Source organism: Terrapene carolina, unplaced genomic scaffold (assembly GCF_002925995.2).
Source record: "Terrapene carolina triunguis isolate 2854851 unplaced genomic scaffold, T_m_triunguis-2.0 Scaffold236, whole genome shotgun sequence".
NCBI classification, from domain to species: domain Eukaryota; kingdom Metazoa; phylum Chordata; order Testudines; family Emydidae; genus Terrapene; species Terrapene triunguis.
In genome coordinates, this window is record NW_020664587.1 from 6,966,958 (window position 1) to 6,981,298 (window position 14,341).

The 14,341-nt window shown below is 38.9% G+C and overlaps 1 protein-coding gene across 4 annotated transcripts in view; it reads right to left on the reverse strand.

Moving 5' to 3' along the window:
* The window catches only part of EPB41 (erythrocyte membrane protein band 4.1), a 102,430-nt gene that overhangs the window by 35,566 nt on the left and 52,523 nt on the right, over positions 1–14,341 (reverse strand). The window contains exons 13-17 of one of the 4 annotated variants that reach the window (XM_029912675.1): positions 12,836–12,961; positions 10,787–11,001; positions 7,025–7,087; positions 3,742–3,921; positions 1,976–2,026 (exon numbers count right to left, since the gene is read on the reverse strand). In XM_029912675.1, the coding sequence (XP_029768535.1) occupies positions 1,976–2,026; positions 3,742–3,921; positions 7,025–7,087; positions 10,787–11,001; positions 12,836–12,961 (635 nt within the window). The remainder of the gene's footprint in view (positions 1–1,975; positions 2,027–3,741; positions 3,922–7,024; positions 7,088–10,786; positions 11,002–12,835; positions 12,962–14,341) is intronic. The other 3 variants (XM_029912676.1, XM_029912678.1, XM_029912677.1) reach the window with 3 other exon arrangements.

Consider the following 14,341-nt stretch of genomic DNA (forward strand, 5'->3'; position numbering starts at 1 on the left):
TTCACAAACTGCTGTGCAAGAAATCTTTGAAGTGTACAGAAGCAAAACGGCCACTGTCAGCATGTCCACCTCAGCGCTAAAGACTTTCAGATAGGTACTCAATAGCTAACATGCTTTTTAAAATTTAGTCTATGGATCACCAAGGCTCAAATTTCAGTGCATTATTGCAGGTCTGGCAACCCATTGCCACTCCTTTAGAATTCCAAATCATACACTGTACAAGGTAAAATATTATGAGCAAAAACATAGTTGTAGAGTGTTCGTAGGACAACGAACTACGGAGATCAGAGGGCAACACGTAGAAGACACAGTAGAAGATGCAGTTGACCATTCAAGAGCTGTGGTCATGAGGTTTCAATTAGGCCCCCTGTTTCCGATCACAGAAAGACCAACCACCATACAGTTAGTGCAAGGACCACAAAAAGGGACATCATAAAGGGAATGCGTGGAGAAGGAAAAGTACTAGAGTACAGGTGGCACTTTTTGAGTGATTTCTGCTCCTCGGGAATTGGAATAGAAACCTTTGGAAGAATGTCTTCTTTTGCTTGCTGGGGCACTGCTGTCTCAGTAGGCATCTGCTTTTTTATTTTGTCTTCATCCTGTACTAACAGAGGACGTTCCTGTGTCTGCTTTCGTGGTAGAAGATCAAGAAAGACAGAGAGATGAACAAAAATGACAGATGGGAAGTGCTCAAAATGGTACTTAGGGATGTACAAAGTGTTAGGACAGGTCTTCCAGAGGCTCTGATCAATATTTTATTACTAAATTGGCAAACTGCTGTGAAGGACAAATTCTGTGGAGGCTCAATCAGGATAGAAGCACTTCAGCAATATCCTATAACTTAGCTTCTGAGTATGACCATCTTCATAGAATCCACTAATCTTAGGGCCATGTTCATGTGTGTTCACAATTTCCCTTTGAGAGAAGGATAATTTAAAATCTAGTACTTAAGTGTTCCACAATTGAAGTTGCTGAGAAAAGTTTATTTTGTTGTATTACAAATAGAAATGGTAGTATAAAAAATGCAATCTTTTACAACTTCCTATACTATACTGGCCTTAAAAGTGACATTAGTTCGTAAGGTTTGACACCTAGATTTTAATGCAGATGATAAAATCTTGTTTTGAAAGTTTTGAAGATTTTGCAAATGAAGATAGTATCAAAATTTCCATTTTCAAAATGATATTGTAGTTATGAATGCAAAATATTCAATCCCTTAGAAATCAGGAGTGTGGAACATGAATGTTTTTAGTAGTAACATTCCAAACTCTCTGGATTTTGTTTTACATTTTAGTGCATCTGAGTCTTCAGAATCTAAAGAATGTGAAATTATAATGAACACAGTATCATACAAATGCTTTAGCACTTGTGAAAATTGTTTGGGGAAATTTTATTGCAGTTTACTCAAGAAATGCTTTCCATCCTTTCAGCTGGCCAAGCATGGTCAACCCCGGTAAATCTACGAAAGAAAAAATTTGGCCCTAAGCTCTCTCAGTTGATCCAACCTCCTTTGATCAGTCTTGTGTTTTGGGACTGGTTCTTTGCACACCCCTAAGTGATGAGTATCAGGGAGAAAGTAGCTGGGGGACTGGGCAGCAAAAGAAATAAAATAAAATGCAAGAGTAACATGATTATTAAAACAAAACAAAACGGAAAAGAAAGGAAAGGAAGACAACATAAAAAGAACAGGGTATAGTTAAACTTTCAGAATTGTTTTTCTTTCCGAATACACGGTTACATCTTCATGCAGCTTTTCAACCAGCCATGCGCCGAAATAAGCAAACTGAAAGCTGCAAAAGCTGCAGCAGTGCAAATCCTTTAAGGTGTTAGGTCAGGAGGCTGTGAGATATGAAACTACTTAATGTTGCCAAAAAAAAAAAAAAATAGGTTACTCAGCAGCTGCTGTTGAGTTTTTGCTTAGTGCCATTACAATAGCAAAATTCTGGTTCAGAAGCACATATAACAGCAGCTTTACCTCTGGCCCACCAACCCTTCTTTCAGAGGATAGGAGATTGGCTTTCTTGACCTGGACATACACAAAGTGTGTAAAGTTCAGTTGTCTTGTAATGTAAGATATAGGAATAGTAGAAAGATAACCCCATATAGAATGCCGTGACTTTTGCAACAACAGCATAATGGTACATCAGCAAAAAGAATATTACATTCAAATTTATCTTCCTTATACATTTGATAATAACGTGAAGGCAAACTAAAACACTGTCCATGTGCCTTCCTGCAGGTGTCTCAGGTTATGATCATAAATCACCTTCACTGAAATGCTGTTTTCAGAAGGATCATGTCACAGGTGTTGGAACTTCCAGAGACAGGTATCAGTGAAGTGATGCACATAGGGCTGGCACCACCCTTAGCACAGTGTTAAAGAATTGCTAACAAAGCACTGTAGTTGCGGGTTGGTAAGCACACACTATCCCCTCTGTCCCCATCTTGGGAAATACTCTTACAGGTGGAGACCCCTGCATCATCTCTACTGGAGAGCATCCTGCAGAAAGGCTTCTTAAAATAAAGTTCAGTGATCAAACTGTTAAGTGGCTTCATGTGTTTAACAAATTAACTGGCAACTTCCTCCTCCCTCCCCCAAGATGATTCCATGTTACAAGTTCCACACTTGCATGGTTTAAAAGTCAAGCAAAGAAAAACACAGTCTCCACAGCAATTGGTGATGGCGCAAGGGGGGGGCGAATCTACGGTGAAATCCTGGGCCTACTGAAACCAGTGAAAGTTTTGCCATTGATTTCAATAGAGCTAGGATTTCACTCCCTCCCTTTAAGGCAAATAACTATCACTGTTCAAGAAGTTGTAATTATTTTGATCTATGAGCTTTAATTAGGAGTTAAGTAACAGCAGTAATAATATGACAGGGCCTATCCCAGTAAGATACTGACTACCAGTAAGGAAGAGACTAGACAGACTGACTGATCTCTTGGTTTCTCCAGCTTACTTGTATTGAAAAGTAGTAAAATTCTTATGAAACTAAACAAGAGGCCTATGAATGTGCATAACTGCTACAAATATGGATAATACTTCCCTAAAAAGCAATTAGGTTTCTACCAAGCCAGGGCCCAACCCCTTGTATACCTCTGTGCCTGTGTTAGTAAGACATCCCACTGGAATATGGGTACACACAGGCAGTTCCTGATGCAAGATCAGGGCCGAGTTACATACAAAATTCTCTTAACAAGTTCCTCTCCGGCTTATCAAGCCTTGTGATTTTTGGTTCTTAGAGGCACCATCCAAAATAAAAAATTTTTTCCTCCATGGTTTGTGATAATATCCTTGAAGCTAAGATTTAAAATTACAATCCACATCAATTTTGACATTTTCCATTTTGGAAGATAAGATTTACCCCCACCTGTATTTTGAATAAACCAGATCCCAACATAACTATTTAAGTCTCTGCACTTGTAATGCTGAAACTGATAGCAAGAAAACAAGGTTCCAGTGGCAACATTAACTAATGTTGCTACAAAGCCAGATAGGAAGTGCCAATATTGTTTTATACTGTATCACATAAGAATTGTGACTTAAACTAAAAAAAAAAAAAAAATACCCTCAGCAACAATGTTGTTCTTAAAACCCACCAAAAAAGACATCTGAAATGTCCCCAACCAGAAATATAACGAGCCAAGTTTAGTCCTCCACTATTTAAAGATGTTCATTTAGCGTCAGTATTTAGTTGCTACAATATAAAATCAGTCAATACCACATTTCATAAGTACTCACTCCTTCCACTCCGGTGGGGACCTGCCCATTGACGTTAAATGTTCTGAAGGGGGAGTGAGTAGACAGGCGCTTATCCCATTCACTAGGCCGGGACTCGGGGACGGACTCCATAAAGTTCTTCTTCAGCTCACTGATGTTAGCATGATGTTTCTTTATTTCTTCTTGAGTTTTATCTAGTTCCTATGATTTAAAACAATCAAATGAAGATGAACATAAAAAGAGGCCATCTAAAATTGCCTGTGCTGCCAGATAGCAAGCTGCACTCAAAGTTGTTGCCAATTTCCATTAGTTGTGCTCACTCTGTAAACATACAAGGGAATATTCTCCTTCCCTTTATTCTACCCTCAGATTGAGGGACAAATTTTAATTAAGTGGAAGAGGTCTGCCCCTCTAGCAGGGAGACCTGACATTAGTCATCTTTTACTTCAGCAAAATAGATTATAGTTGAAACACCTGGATTTTTACCTAAAGAGGATTTAAAATATCAAGGTACAGAACTAAAAGAACCCTGACAATTTGATTTCATATCCTTCACTGCATGTTTTCCTCTTTTGTTGTTCTTCCATTAACCCTGAATATCTAAGGGAAGCTCACAGATGCTGTTAACATTCTTAAGAGTTTGTTTCTCATTTCCACTTCTTCCCCTCCCATATGAAATTATCTTTAAAAAAGCAACCTCATAACCTTCTTTGCCGACACCTCATTCCTTCCAGGAACTATACAGGTGGTTTCACACTAGTGAACAAATTGTGAGATAAGAAAACGACTCCTAAAACTCACTGAGCACCTACTTCATGTCAAAGTAACCAGTGCACCCAAGCTAAAACGATAAGGGTATGGAAAATGCTAACTCTCTATTCTGTGATGCCAGGTTACAGCATAAATGCACAGACTTCAACACAAGTCCACTATTCAACTAACTCATTCAAAAACAGCCTTACCTTGCAAGTAAAAACAGAGTTTGTTTAAAACAAAGCCTTTTGAATAAAATAGGCTTAAGCTAAACAAAGACATTTCAAGACAGTGCAAAAAACAAGCAAGACAAAGTCATTGGCAAATTTGATTTTGCAAATTCCATTCTCTATACATTCAATTGTTTTTCAACCTACTAAGTCACTTACTTACACAAGACTAGATTGCTTGTATTTGCTTTAAATTAATACCTGTCAAAAGAGGCTACTCTGTTGTCTGGTCACCCAGTCCCGCGACCCTGCAAGCTTACCAAAGACAGACTGCCTTCAGCTAGCAGAGATAAAAGGGTGTTTCATTAATATAGCTCTCTCTTTTGGCCTATCCGTGGGGAACCAATAGTTTTAGCTTTTGTCCCACATGAAAACATGAGATGAGTGCCTGCTAGTTAGAAAAAGCATGAAAACGACTATTGAAGACTCCACGATAAGCTCAGAAGCTGGAATCGGCAACACATGCAGAGGAGCCCTGCCACTGACTCTGGATTGAAAGAACACAAAGATCACTCCTCTTGTTTAGCCTGCCCCTGGTAAGAAGCACTTTATTCACATTTGGACTTCCCCTGCCAAAATAGTATTAATGTGGAAGCTAAAGTTAGCAAGATGTATCCCACAGAAGTTTGAATTGCTTTTGTAAGCCTCTTTTAATGAACAAAGCCCTCTAATAATTACACTTTTTTCCTGTTCCACCTTTTTATAAATTTATGAAGCACAGAAGTTCAAGATCTGAAGGAGTAACTGTTTTCAATAAAATAAACTAAACATTTTCTAGAACATTTTCCCGCACTCAGACAGTCTGCTGGATTTAATCTGATCTGCCAAATACACAGAATAAAAAGGAAGAAACAACAGACAACTCAACCTTTTTGGTTGCCCATTTCTAGCTGAGGGTCTGTGAACACCTGTAACAAAAGTGTTTCGGGTGGCAGGGGAAGGCAGTAAGAGGTTGAGGAGGCTGAGGCAAAACGAAGCGCACTGGAGCACACAATACATGGGCCAGAGCCAAGTACCACACTAGCAGGAAAAAAGCATTTAAGACAAATTTTCGTTGAGAATTGATAAACAATTAGCTTATGCATGGCCTAAACAAATGGTGGGTGAAATCCTTGTTGCATTCTGACTCCTGCTGACCATTTTACTGATGTCCAAAAGCTTAAAATTGTAGCAGTCAGAAACCAAAAGCTGCAAAGCTTTAAATTAAGATTTTTAAAAAGGCAGTTAGTACATTTCATTTTCAAAAGCAACTGCTGAGGAAACCCCTATCAGCTGCTGAAGCTGTAATCGTTAATAGAAACACAACACACAGAAAAAGTCAGTACCAGAAGCCACAAAGTGTCTTCCATAACAATGTATAAATATATGATTGGAACGTTCCAGTCTTCGAGATCTTGTTTGCGTGGGAGCCCTCTAAATTTTAAGTTTCAGTGTCATAAAGCAGACTATCCAAATCTACACCTGTGCATGAAATGACAGAAAACAACCTTGCACCCTCAGAATACATGGCAACTGACAGCTGAGCATTAGCCTACTGAAGTGTACTCAATGGTACACTTTGCTAGGGATAGTAATTACATCAGACACCAGGGGACTTGCTATTGACCACTCGTTTGTTCCAATGTAGGAGAACTGTACGTTTCCTAGAACACATTAGAGCAGGAAAGTGTTTAGAGAAAAATTACAGTAACAATGATGGTAAATTCTATTGGCAGGTCTCTGGAAATCAAAAAAGGCCTCATCTAACATTACTGTGAGCAAGCAATGGTGGCTTGAGCCCTCCTGAAGTGGCATGAGCCCTTCTGAAGAACGCTGAACAAGATTGCTGTATAGTTTATACAGCCTGCGGCTTTACTGTCAGTCTCATTTTTATGTGCTCAATTGTGATTAATCCTTGATTCCATTCCCCTCTTTTTTCCTTGTCTCAGTCAAGGGGAGAGAGACACTCTCTCTATATACTTGCATCTGCGTGATTCACGTTATTCTGAGTTACCAGTGCAGAAATTCCTATTTGTGGACTGAAGGAAAAAAAACATGCAATAAAGTCACTAGGATGCTAGAAATAGATTTAACACAGGACTATCCCAATCATATATTTTTCTGGTAAGTATGACAGAATGAAAACCAAAAAAAGTAGGAGAAATGACTGCACATCGTTGTGTTTATTGCATATGACATGCAAAAGCATATTTTTTAAAAGTCTTCATGCAATAGCATGCAAAAACAAATTCAGCAGCAGAGGAGGAAGAAAAAAGAGTTCAGCAAAGAATGCAGAAGGTCCAGGCAAACGCAACTGAAATAAGCGTCAAGTTCATACAAACCTCCAACATTAAATTGCTATGCCTGATATAAATGTTTTCACCATCTAGTTTCTTTGATCTTTTCTGTGAAAATGAAAGGGGGAACAAAAAAAAAGAAAAGCACAAAAAATTAAAATGTTGTTCTTGCGGGAATCGCAAATTGGCAAATAAAAAAAGTTAAATAAATGTTTGGAGCGCAGCATTGTGCCAATATGGGATGGGCTGTAGAACCACAAGAACGTGTGTAGACACAGTCACCACCAAGAAATGGAGGACCTTGCTCATGAACAATGGAATAATGTACATGAGTTTCATTTAAAGAGACAGTTCCCAGAGTTTCATTGGCTTATTTGCATTGCTACAACAAAGGCATCCTGCTCTCAGCAAATAAGTGTTCAACATTTTCTATGGAAGACTTGCAAAGATTAAGACATTTTCAACCTCCTGATAATGAAGTGTGTATGGTGTTGCATTAAATGGTATTGTACGTGTAGTTTTTCCAATGCTTGCAAGCCTTTAAAAAGCATTTTATTAAAATGTGTACTACAATTAATATACTTGAAATAACTTCAGCGTTTTACATATCTTCCCCGTCACGTACCCCATAAAACTATAAATGCTTAAGTTTTTGCATTTCCTGGAACGTTCAATGTACAATTTTCTTGTGCTTGTTACTAGCTTTATTTCTGTACAGAACTGTGAAACAATTCATATTCAAAACACAGTATATTTCTCACTAAGAAGTTCTTTAACAGAGATTTATTTAACAATCTCAGATTGCCACTGGGACAAAAAGCTGAATCGTTTTGAAAACAAACAACAGATACTTGCCGATTAAAAATCAAAGCACATGAAGAAATTGGAGCACTGTCTTTTTAAATAGATTAAGTATGCATGAGTGATATGGCAATTTTGCTTGGTGAAAGTGTAAGATGGCTAACCTTCCTCATTCTTATCGGATCTTCCTCTTTTTCTGCAGGCTGCTGTTTTGCAGTGATAAAAAACAAAAAATGTTGGTTCGTTTAGTTATGCTGAACCTTCATTTTACAACCTTTTTAAAAAAATGTGAAAAACCTAACTGATAATTATCAGCACAAACCTGGGGCTGGTCACCATTTGTGGTAGGCAATGTGACCTCGCTGTGCGTTTTCCCCACCTACATTTAAGAAATAAAGTGGTAAAAACATTTCTTGTTAGTAGATTTTTGGAAACCACTCAGTTTCAAAACACAGCTGAAATATTAAGTTGGTTTTGAAATGTGTCAACGTGCAGGAATCAACATGCAGTCTTTTGAAGAGGGTTAACAAGAGTTAACATAACTAACAGTGACAATTTGTTAGTTCAACATCATGTTTCTAAAACTGAAAGTACAATTGACACCAGTGTTTTAAAAGACCCCAAAGAGCATTTATTTAATAGTTCCACCAAATATAGGCTTTTTGTTTTAAGGATATTTGTAAGCCAGTGTTTCCAAAGGTTATCTACAATTTGATATCCCAATGAGATCACTGTCAAAAGTGACATGTTCAAATTAATAGATATACAACTTTTCAGAGACAGAAAATAAAGATGTTCTTTCATGGTGATCATCTAGTCTGACCCCCTGTATAACACAGGCCATACACGTGTCTATAAGTATGTATTTACATTTGTCAGCCAATTGACCTACCAGTAGCACTGGATCTGAGTCTTTCATTCCACATAACTGTAGAGCTAAGAACCAATATTTTCAAAGCTTTTTAAAGTTAAAAGGAATTCAATTCATCCAATTCACATAGGCAATCCAAGCTGTAACAGAGATGGCATGCTTACATTTGATGGGCAAGGTAAAGACCAAGAATCACTCAAGTAAGACTGCACCGCCTACTAGCCTATCACTGAAGTAACTTTGGAAAGATTACCTTGATGGGCCTGTTGAACTAGCAATATCACCACCACAATGCAGGAAGAATGTTGAAATGGGATAAAGTACAAATACAGGAAACATCACAAAGATTGGTTGTCACAAGGCAAAAATAGTTATATATGCAAGGATAAAGAAACACGTGATTAACCCAAGACTAGATTAGATTATGGAGCAGTTTAGGAGCTTCTAGAGTCTACAGGATTTTACAAGAATTCTTTCTACACTAAGCGCCAAAGTAAATCTAATATTGTAACTAGAAAAATCTGTCCGATAAACGAGGGACTGGGTGAATGGAATTATTTTAAAGGTAACCATTGTGTGGCATTAACCTGTTTTACGTTTCAATTATCTGCAAGACTCCATTTAGCACTCATCCTCAGTGACTTAGTGCTCCTGCTCCACGCCTTTATGACAAAAAGTTCAGAGCTCTTAACTATTTGGCAATGGTGGTGTCATCAGTCCAAGTGTGGGTTACCAAAAGTTGTGTTTCGTTAATCATATAGACGGTCCTGTTGACTAACTGATTTGTTCACCTCTCATGTGTGTTTTTAAGGAAGAGAGGCACTTAGATATCAAAAGAAATACACTTAGTACTGTATGTTAAGGAAGCTACAAAGTGGTTAACACTCAATGAAAATGTGACACTGTGATTATGTTAGGCAATTGTAGTTTTGAAGGGCCAAATTCACTAGTTTTAAGTGGATGCAACTTCATTAGAGTCAGAGATTGACCAGATGTAACCAGGTCCAAATTTGACCCTATGTTTCCAGATTGCCACCAGTTTTCTCCAAGCAACAGGAATTCTTATTATCCCTACAGGGATTCCTTGAAGACTGAAAATAAAGATTTCTTGGCTTGTCTGGGGGGTTGGTGAGGATATTGCACTGTCTCCTCCCTCCGGCCTCAAGTGCTTATTTTATACATACTGATCTTCCATGGAATACAACTACAGCTACCATACGTGACTTGCTCTCTATACGATGTAATTACAAGAAGAGTTTGACTCTCAACAAAAAATGGGGAAAACAGAATGTACACTATTCAGAGTGACAGGAAGCAATCTTAAGTTATCTACCCTTTCTGCCTCTAGATTCTCCACTATCCATACCCTCTCTCAAAATAAACTTTAAAATAATAGTGTTGAAACACCTCTTCATACACTATTCTGCCTTATATTTTTATCTATCTATATTTTACACAGAATACTCACAGAAGAACCAGATATTTTCACTTTTCAATTTTTAAGTAGTCCCCCTTAATAGTAAATCCAACACAGTCTAAACAGTGTTTAAATAGTCATAAATCAACATTTTAGTCCAGCTGCCAGCCTGTCAGAAGTCCATTAACAGCTCTCCAGGGAAAACAAATCAATTAAAACACCACTTTACACTATAAATGCTGGAAGATTCTGGGCCCAATTCTTCTCTCACATGATGTACATCAGGGGCAATTCCACTGAAGTAAAGAGCGTTACTAGTTAACAAGAACAAATTCAGTTGTACATGGGGTTAATTCTTAGTGGAACATATTTTAAGGTGATCAACGGGTAACACCTAATTTGTTTAGGACCATCCCTGAAAAAAAAAGTTCTGCCCTAGGTACAATTAAGACATGAAAACTGTAACATGCACTGTAGCATTTTTTTTGTGGTATCTTGAAGTTCAGGAAAGGTATTCTCTGGAATCACAACCAACTACCTAGAGAGGATCCCATTCCCAATCCACTGCGTATACAGGGATGAGATACCTCTCTACCCCTTCCCATCTAATGCAACATTGCCATTGGAGGCCATTTTAGAGCTAGCATTCCATATAAAGCAAAAATCACTTGCAGTCCTCACAAATAAACACTTTATGGTAATTCTAAGGCTAGTGTACCTTGGCCACTTCAGATGGTTCCATCTTCGCCTTCTCTGGTAGCATTTCTTCATGCTTTCCCTCAGTTTCCACAGCTTCCTTCTCCACTTTAGAGACTACTACTATTTCCTTGGTATCTGATGCAGCTGGTGGGGTAGGTTCAACAACATGTCTCTGAGCAATGGCTGGTGCAGAGGTGGGCCGTGGGCTTCGGTCAGGTGTAACCACCGCTACTGCTGAACAGGGAAAAAGAGTCAAGGCAAGGTTCAAAATGCATAATGTTTCTAGATCCCTAGGAAAATCTTCCCAGATTAGAGCACTGTAGTTAAAAAAAAGGGGGGGGGCAGGGGGGAGGAGAGAGAGAGAGAGTAAAGCAGCTTGTGCATTTAGTACAGCAAGGTGGAGGATATTTTCCTTATAGTTTTAATAATAGGCATTGTACAGAAAGTAAAAAAGCAAGCTTGCACTCTGCAAAGAAGCCACACCAGAAATGCTAATTTACTTGTGTCCCTGCAAGGAGTTTCTGGATCTTTCAAACACCACTGATAAGTTCATCACTATGAAACCTTTAAAGTACAAACATTTATAACTGTGATCACTTGTTTTAACTGCACCATGAAGTCCCCAAACAGAAACTTTAGAAGTTTTTGAATCAGACATTGAGATTCTCCACCTCCTCGCCATCTCTGGATCAGATTCATGCATTTTCTTTTGGCCAATTAAAAATCACTAGGTATTTCGTTATAAAGCTTTACAGTCTCCACTTGGCTTTCAAAGCAGACTTCTACTTTTTAGGTCAGATGATTTCCCCTGCTACAAGAAGAGTCACTGTTGAGGATCGATGCCCATCATTTCCCAGTTGCTGAAAGGTGCAGCACTGAACATATAGGCTTCTAACACGTGTCTGTCAGCAGAAGCATGACAAGCCTCACATACAAGCATCAGGTACATGCAAAACTCACCAACCCTCTTCCTTCCCCAATTCTAGTTTCTGAGCGATCAAGTTTCTAAAAATCCTTACATTTAGGAATAGGTGGTCAAACTGATCCTTTATGTCAAAGCAAGCCCCAAACAATTCACTAAGCAATTTCTATACCCACAATAGCCTATTCATTTTTATGGTTGTCCAATTAAACTTCTTCCCATTATTTGAAATAATAAATTCAGTTTGACAGAAGCTCATATTCATGAAGTCAACTACTGGTTCAAATCAGTGGCGCTGGAACATTTTTAACAGTGGGGATGCTGAAAGCCAGCCCTCTTACCACTCTCTGCGCCCCTTCCCTCCTCCCCCGAGCTGGGGTCAAGAGCAGGGCCCTGTCTCCGGGAGAATGGGACCCAGACAGGGGTAAGGGGGCTGAAGCTGGGGCCGGCAGCTAGGACCCCGGGCTGGGAGCCCATGTGTGGGGCCAGGAGCTGAGCCCCACCTAAAACCTAGGGGTGTTGCAGCACCCCCCACACCCTTAGTTCCCGGGCCTAAGGCTCAAATAGGACAATAAACACTTGGTACTTTGTCCAAGCTAATACTAATTTACTACGGTTCACCCAGCTAGACCTAAGACATCAGAAATTTTCAGATTTAAGGATCATAGTCTGTATGTTTAGATATCCTCTGATCCCTGTTTTGCCGCTCATTCAAAAAATATTAAAATGCTTTTTGTCTTTGTCTATAAAATAAAATATGCAGAAATACTGTATGTATTTGACCAATACAAATAGCAGACCAAGAGAAAAATGCAAGAAAACTGCAAACATAATTTTACTGGTAATCAAGTGCACAAACTTGTTGATACCAAAGTTTACTTAAATTTTCACACAGTTGCATATTAATCCAAGGTATGACATTTCTCAAAAAACATTTCTCCTACACATCAGTAAGTGCCTGGTATTGACCTGGCATCCTTTGGACACAATCTCATCTAGCACCACTGCCTTGACACTGCTTGTACTGTAGAAGTGACAATAAACATGGGAAAAGTTGTATGTGGTAGCTGTGAGATAGCAAACAGAGGCAGGCTTAGTAGAAGGAAATGTAAACCACACGGGTGTGAGAAGCCATCACAACTGTACCTGGCTCCTTTTGGACTGGTTCCAGAAATTTGGGCTCTAGTTCTAGATCTTTCATCGTCATCACTTTCTCTTCCTCCTCATCTTCGTCTATTGGGCTTATCTCAATATTTTCAAGGACATGTATAACTAAAAAAATTATGCATTCATTAAAATGCCACCTCAAAGACGGCATGGAAAAGGAGAAGTTACCAAGAGCAAACTTGCAAGAACCACCTCTCTTCAGGAACCTTGTCTGAATATCAGCACGCAGAATTATGCTACTAATTTTATGATGCTTTGGGATAAGAGGACAGGGGGAGAGAACACAAAATTCATACAGTTTCCTTTGGCAGCCTATAATTACTTATCTGATGTATCAAACACTAATTACTTTGATTACTAGGTTATACTTAAAATGTATTTCTGTACCTAGCATAATATTGGCTATAGAGGCACAACTTGTTATGTATAATAATGAAGAACCACATAAAATGAGAGTGGTCAGGCTGAGAAAGGAAACAATTAACTGTCAGGTGTGCATGGATTCAATGCCTGGAAGGCAACATGTTCACAAAGGTCCATCTCAACAGAGCTGGGTGGAGAAATCGTTACAATTTGGCAATAACAATGTACATGGTTTTGGAGGTGTAGTATGCCACTACTCTGACCCACAGAGGTGTATGTGATGGGACCAAAGAGTGGAGGGAACGGGTACCTTGCAAACAAAGACTGGTTGATGGGAGAACAAAGGGATGATTTCCCTACAAAGGGAAGAAGAAACTCTGCTGATGCACAGAACCGTGGACCATGTGATCCGGACATAGCTGGCAGGCTGAAAGTGCAAGGCTCTGAGAAACTAGTTTTGCCTGCCACACTGCAGTAGGTAATATTTGGATATTCTGTAATTTAAGCACAGAGCTAGTTTACTAGTTTATCAACCTTTTCCACAGTATCCAAGTAGGTGATAGGTCTACGTATTTTACATTTTATTTTATTACATTATGTTGGTCTCCAACTTCTGTAATTTGCCAATAAAATCTGCCTTTCTTTAAGACAAATGGAGGTTTATTTGAAGCAATGGAATGGCTTGGAAAGAGCAACTGACTCCAGGGGAGGCTGAATCAGTAGTGAATAGCCGTCAAGTACAATGCAATAAAAAAAGGAGGTTGCAATCTAACTCCTCAAACTGTGTAGCACAACAGCTGCCACAGGTCAGGGAGAGCACAACTTGAACAATTCTAGACTTCGTATACTGCTAGTAGGATTCATGACACATATGCCTATGAAAGTGACAACACTGCAGCACTTCCAGCAAGGTACACCACCTTTGGAGGTTGCCACCTGTATGAATCAGTGCATGTATCAATGGAACTGCTGAACCACTGCTGTAAAAATATTTCTTTTATATATCTCCCCACCCCACTAAAGTTGTCTGGCTCATAACTACGTTTGATGTTGTAGCATTATGATCCAAGGTACTTGCCACGTTTACTCTGGTTTTAATTGAGTTAGTCCCACAGCAAAAAT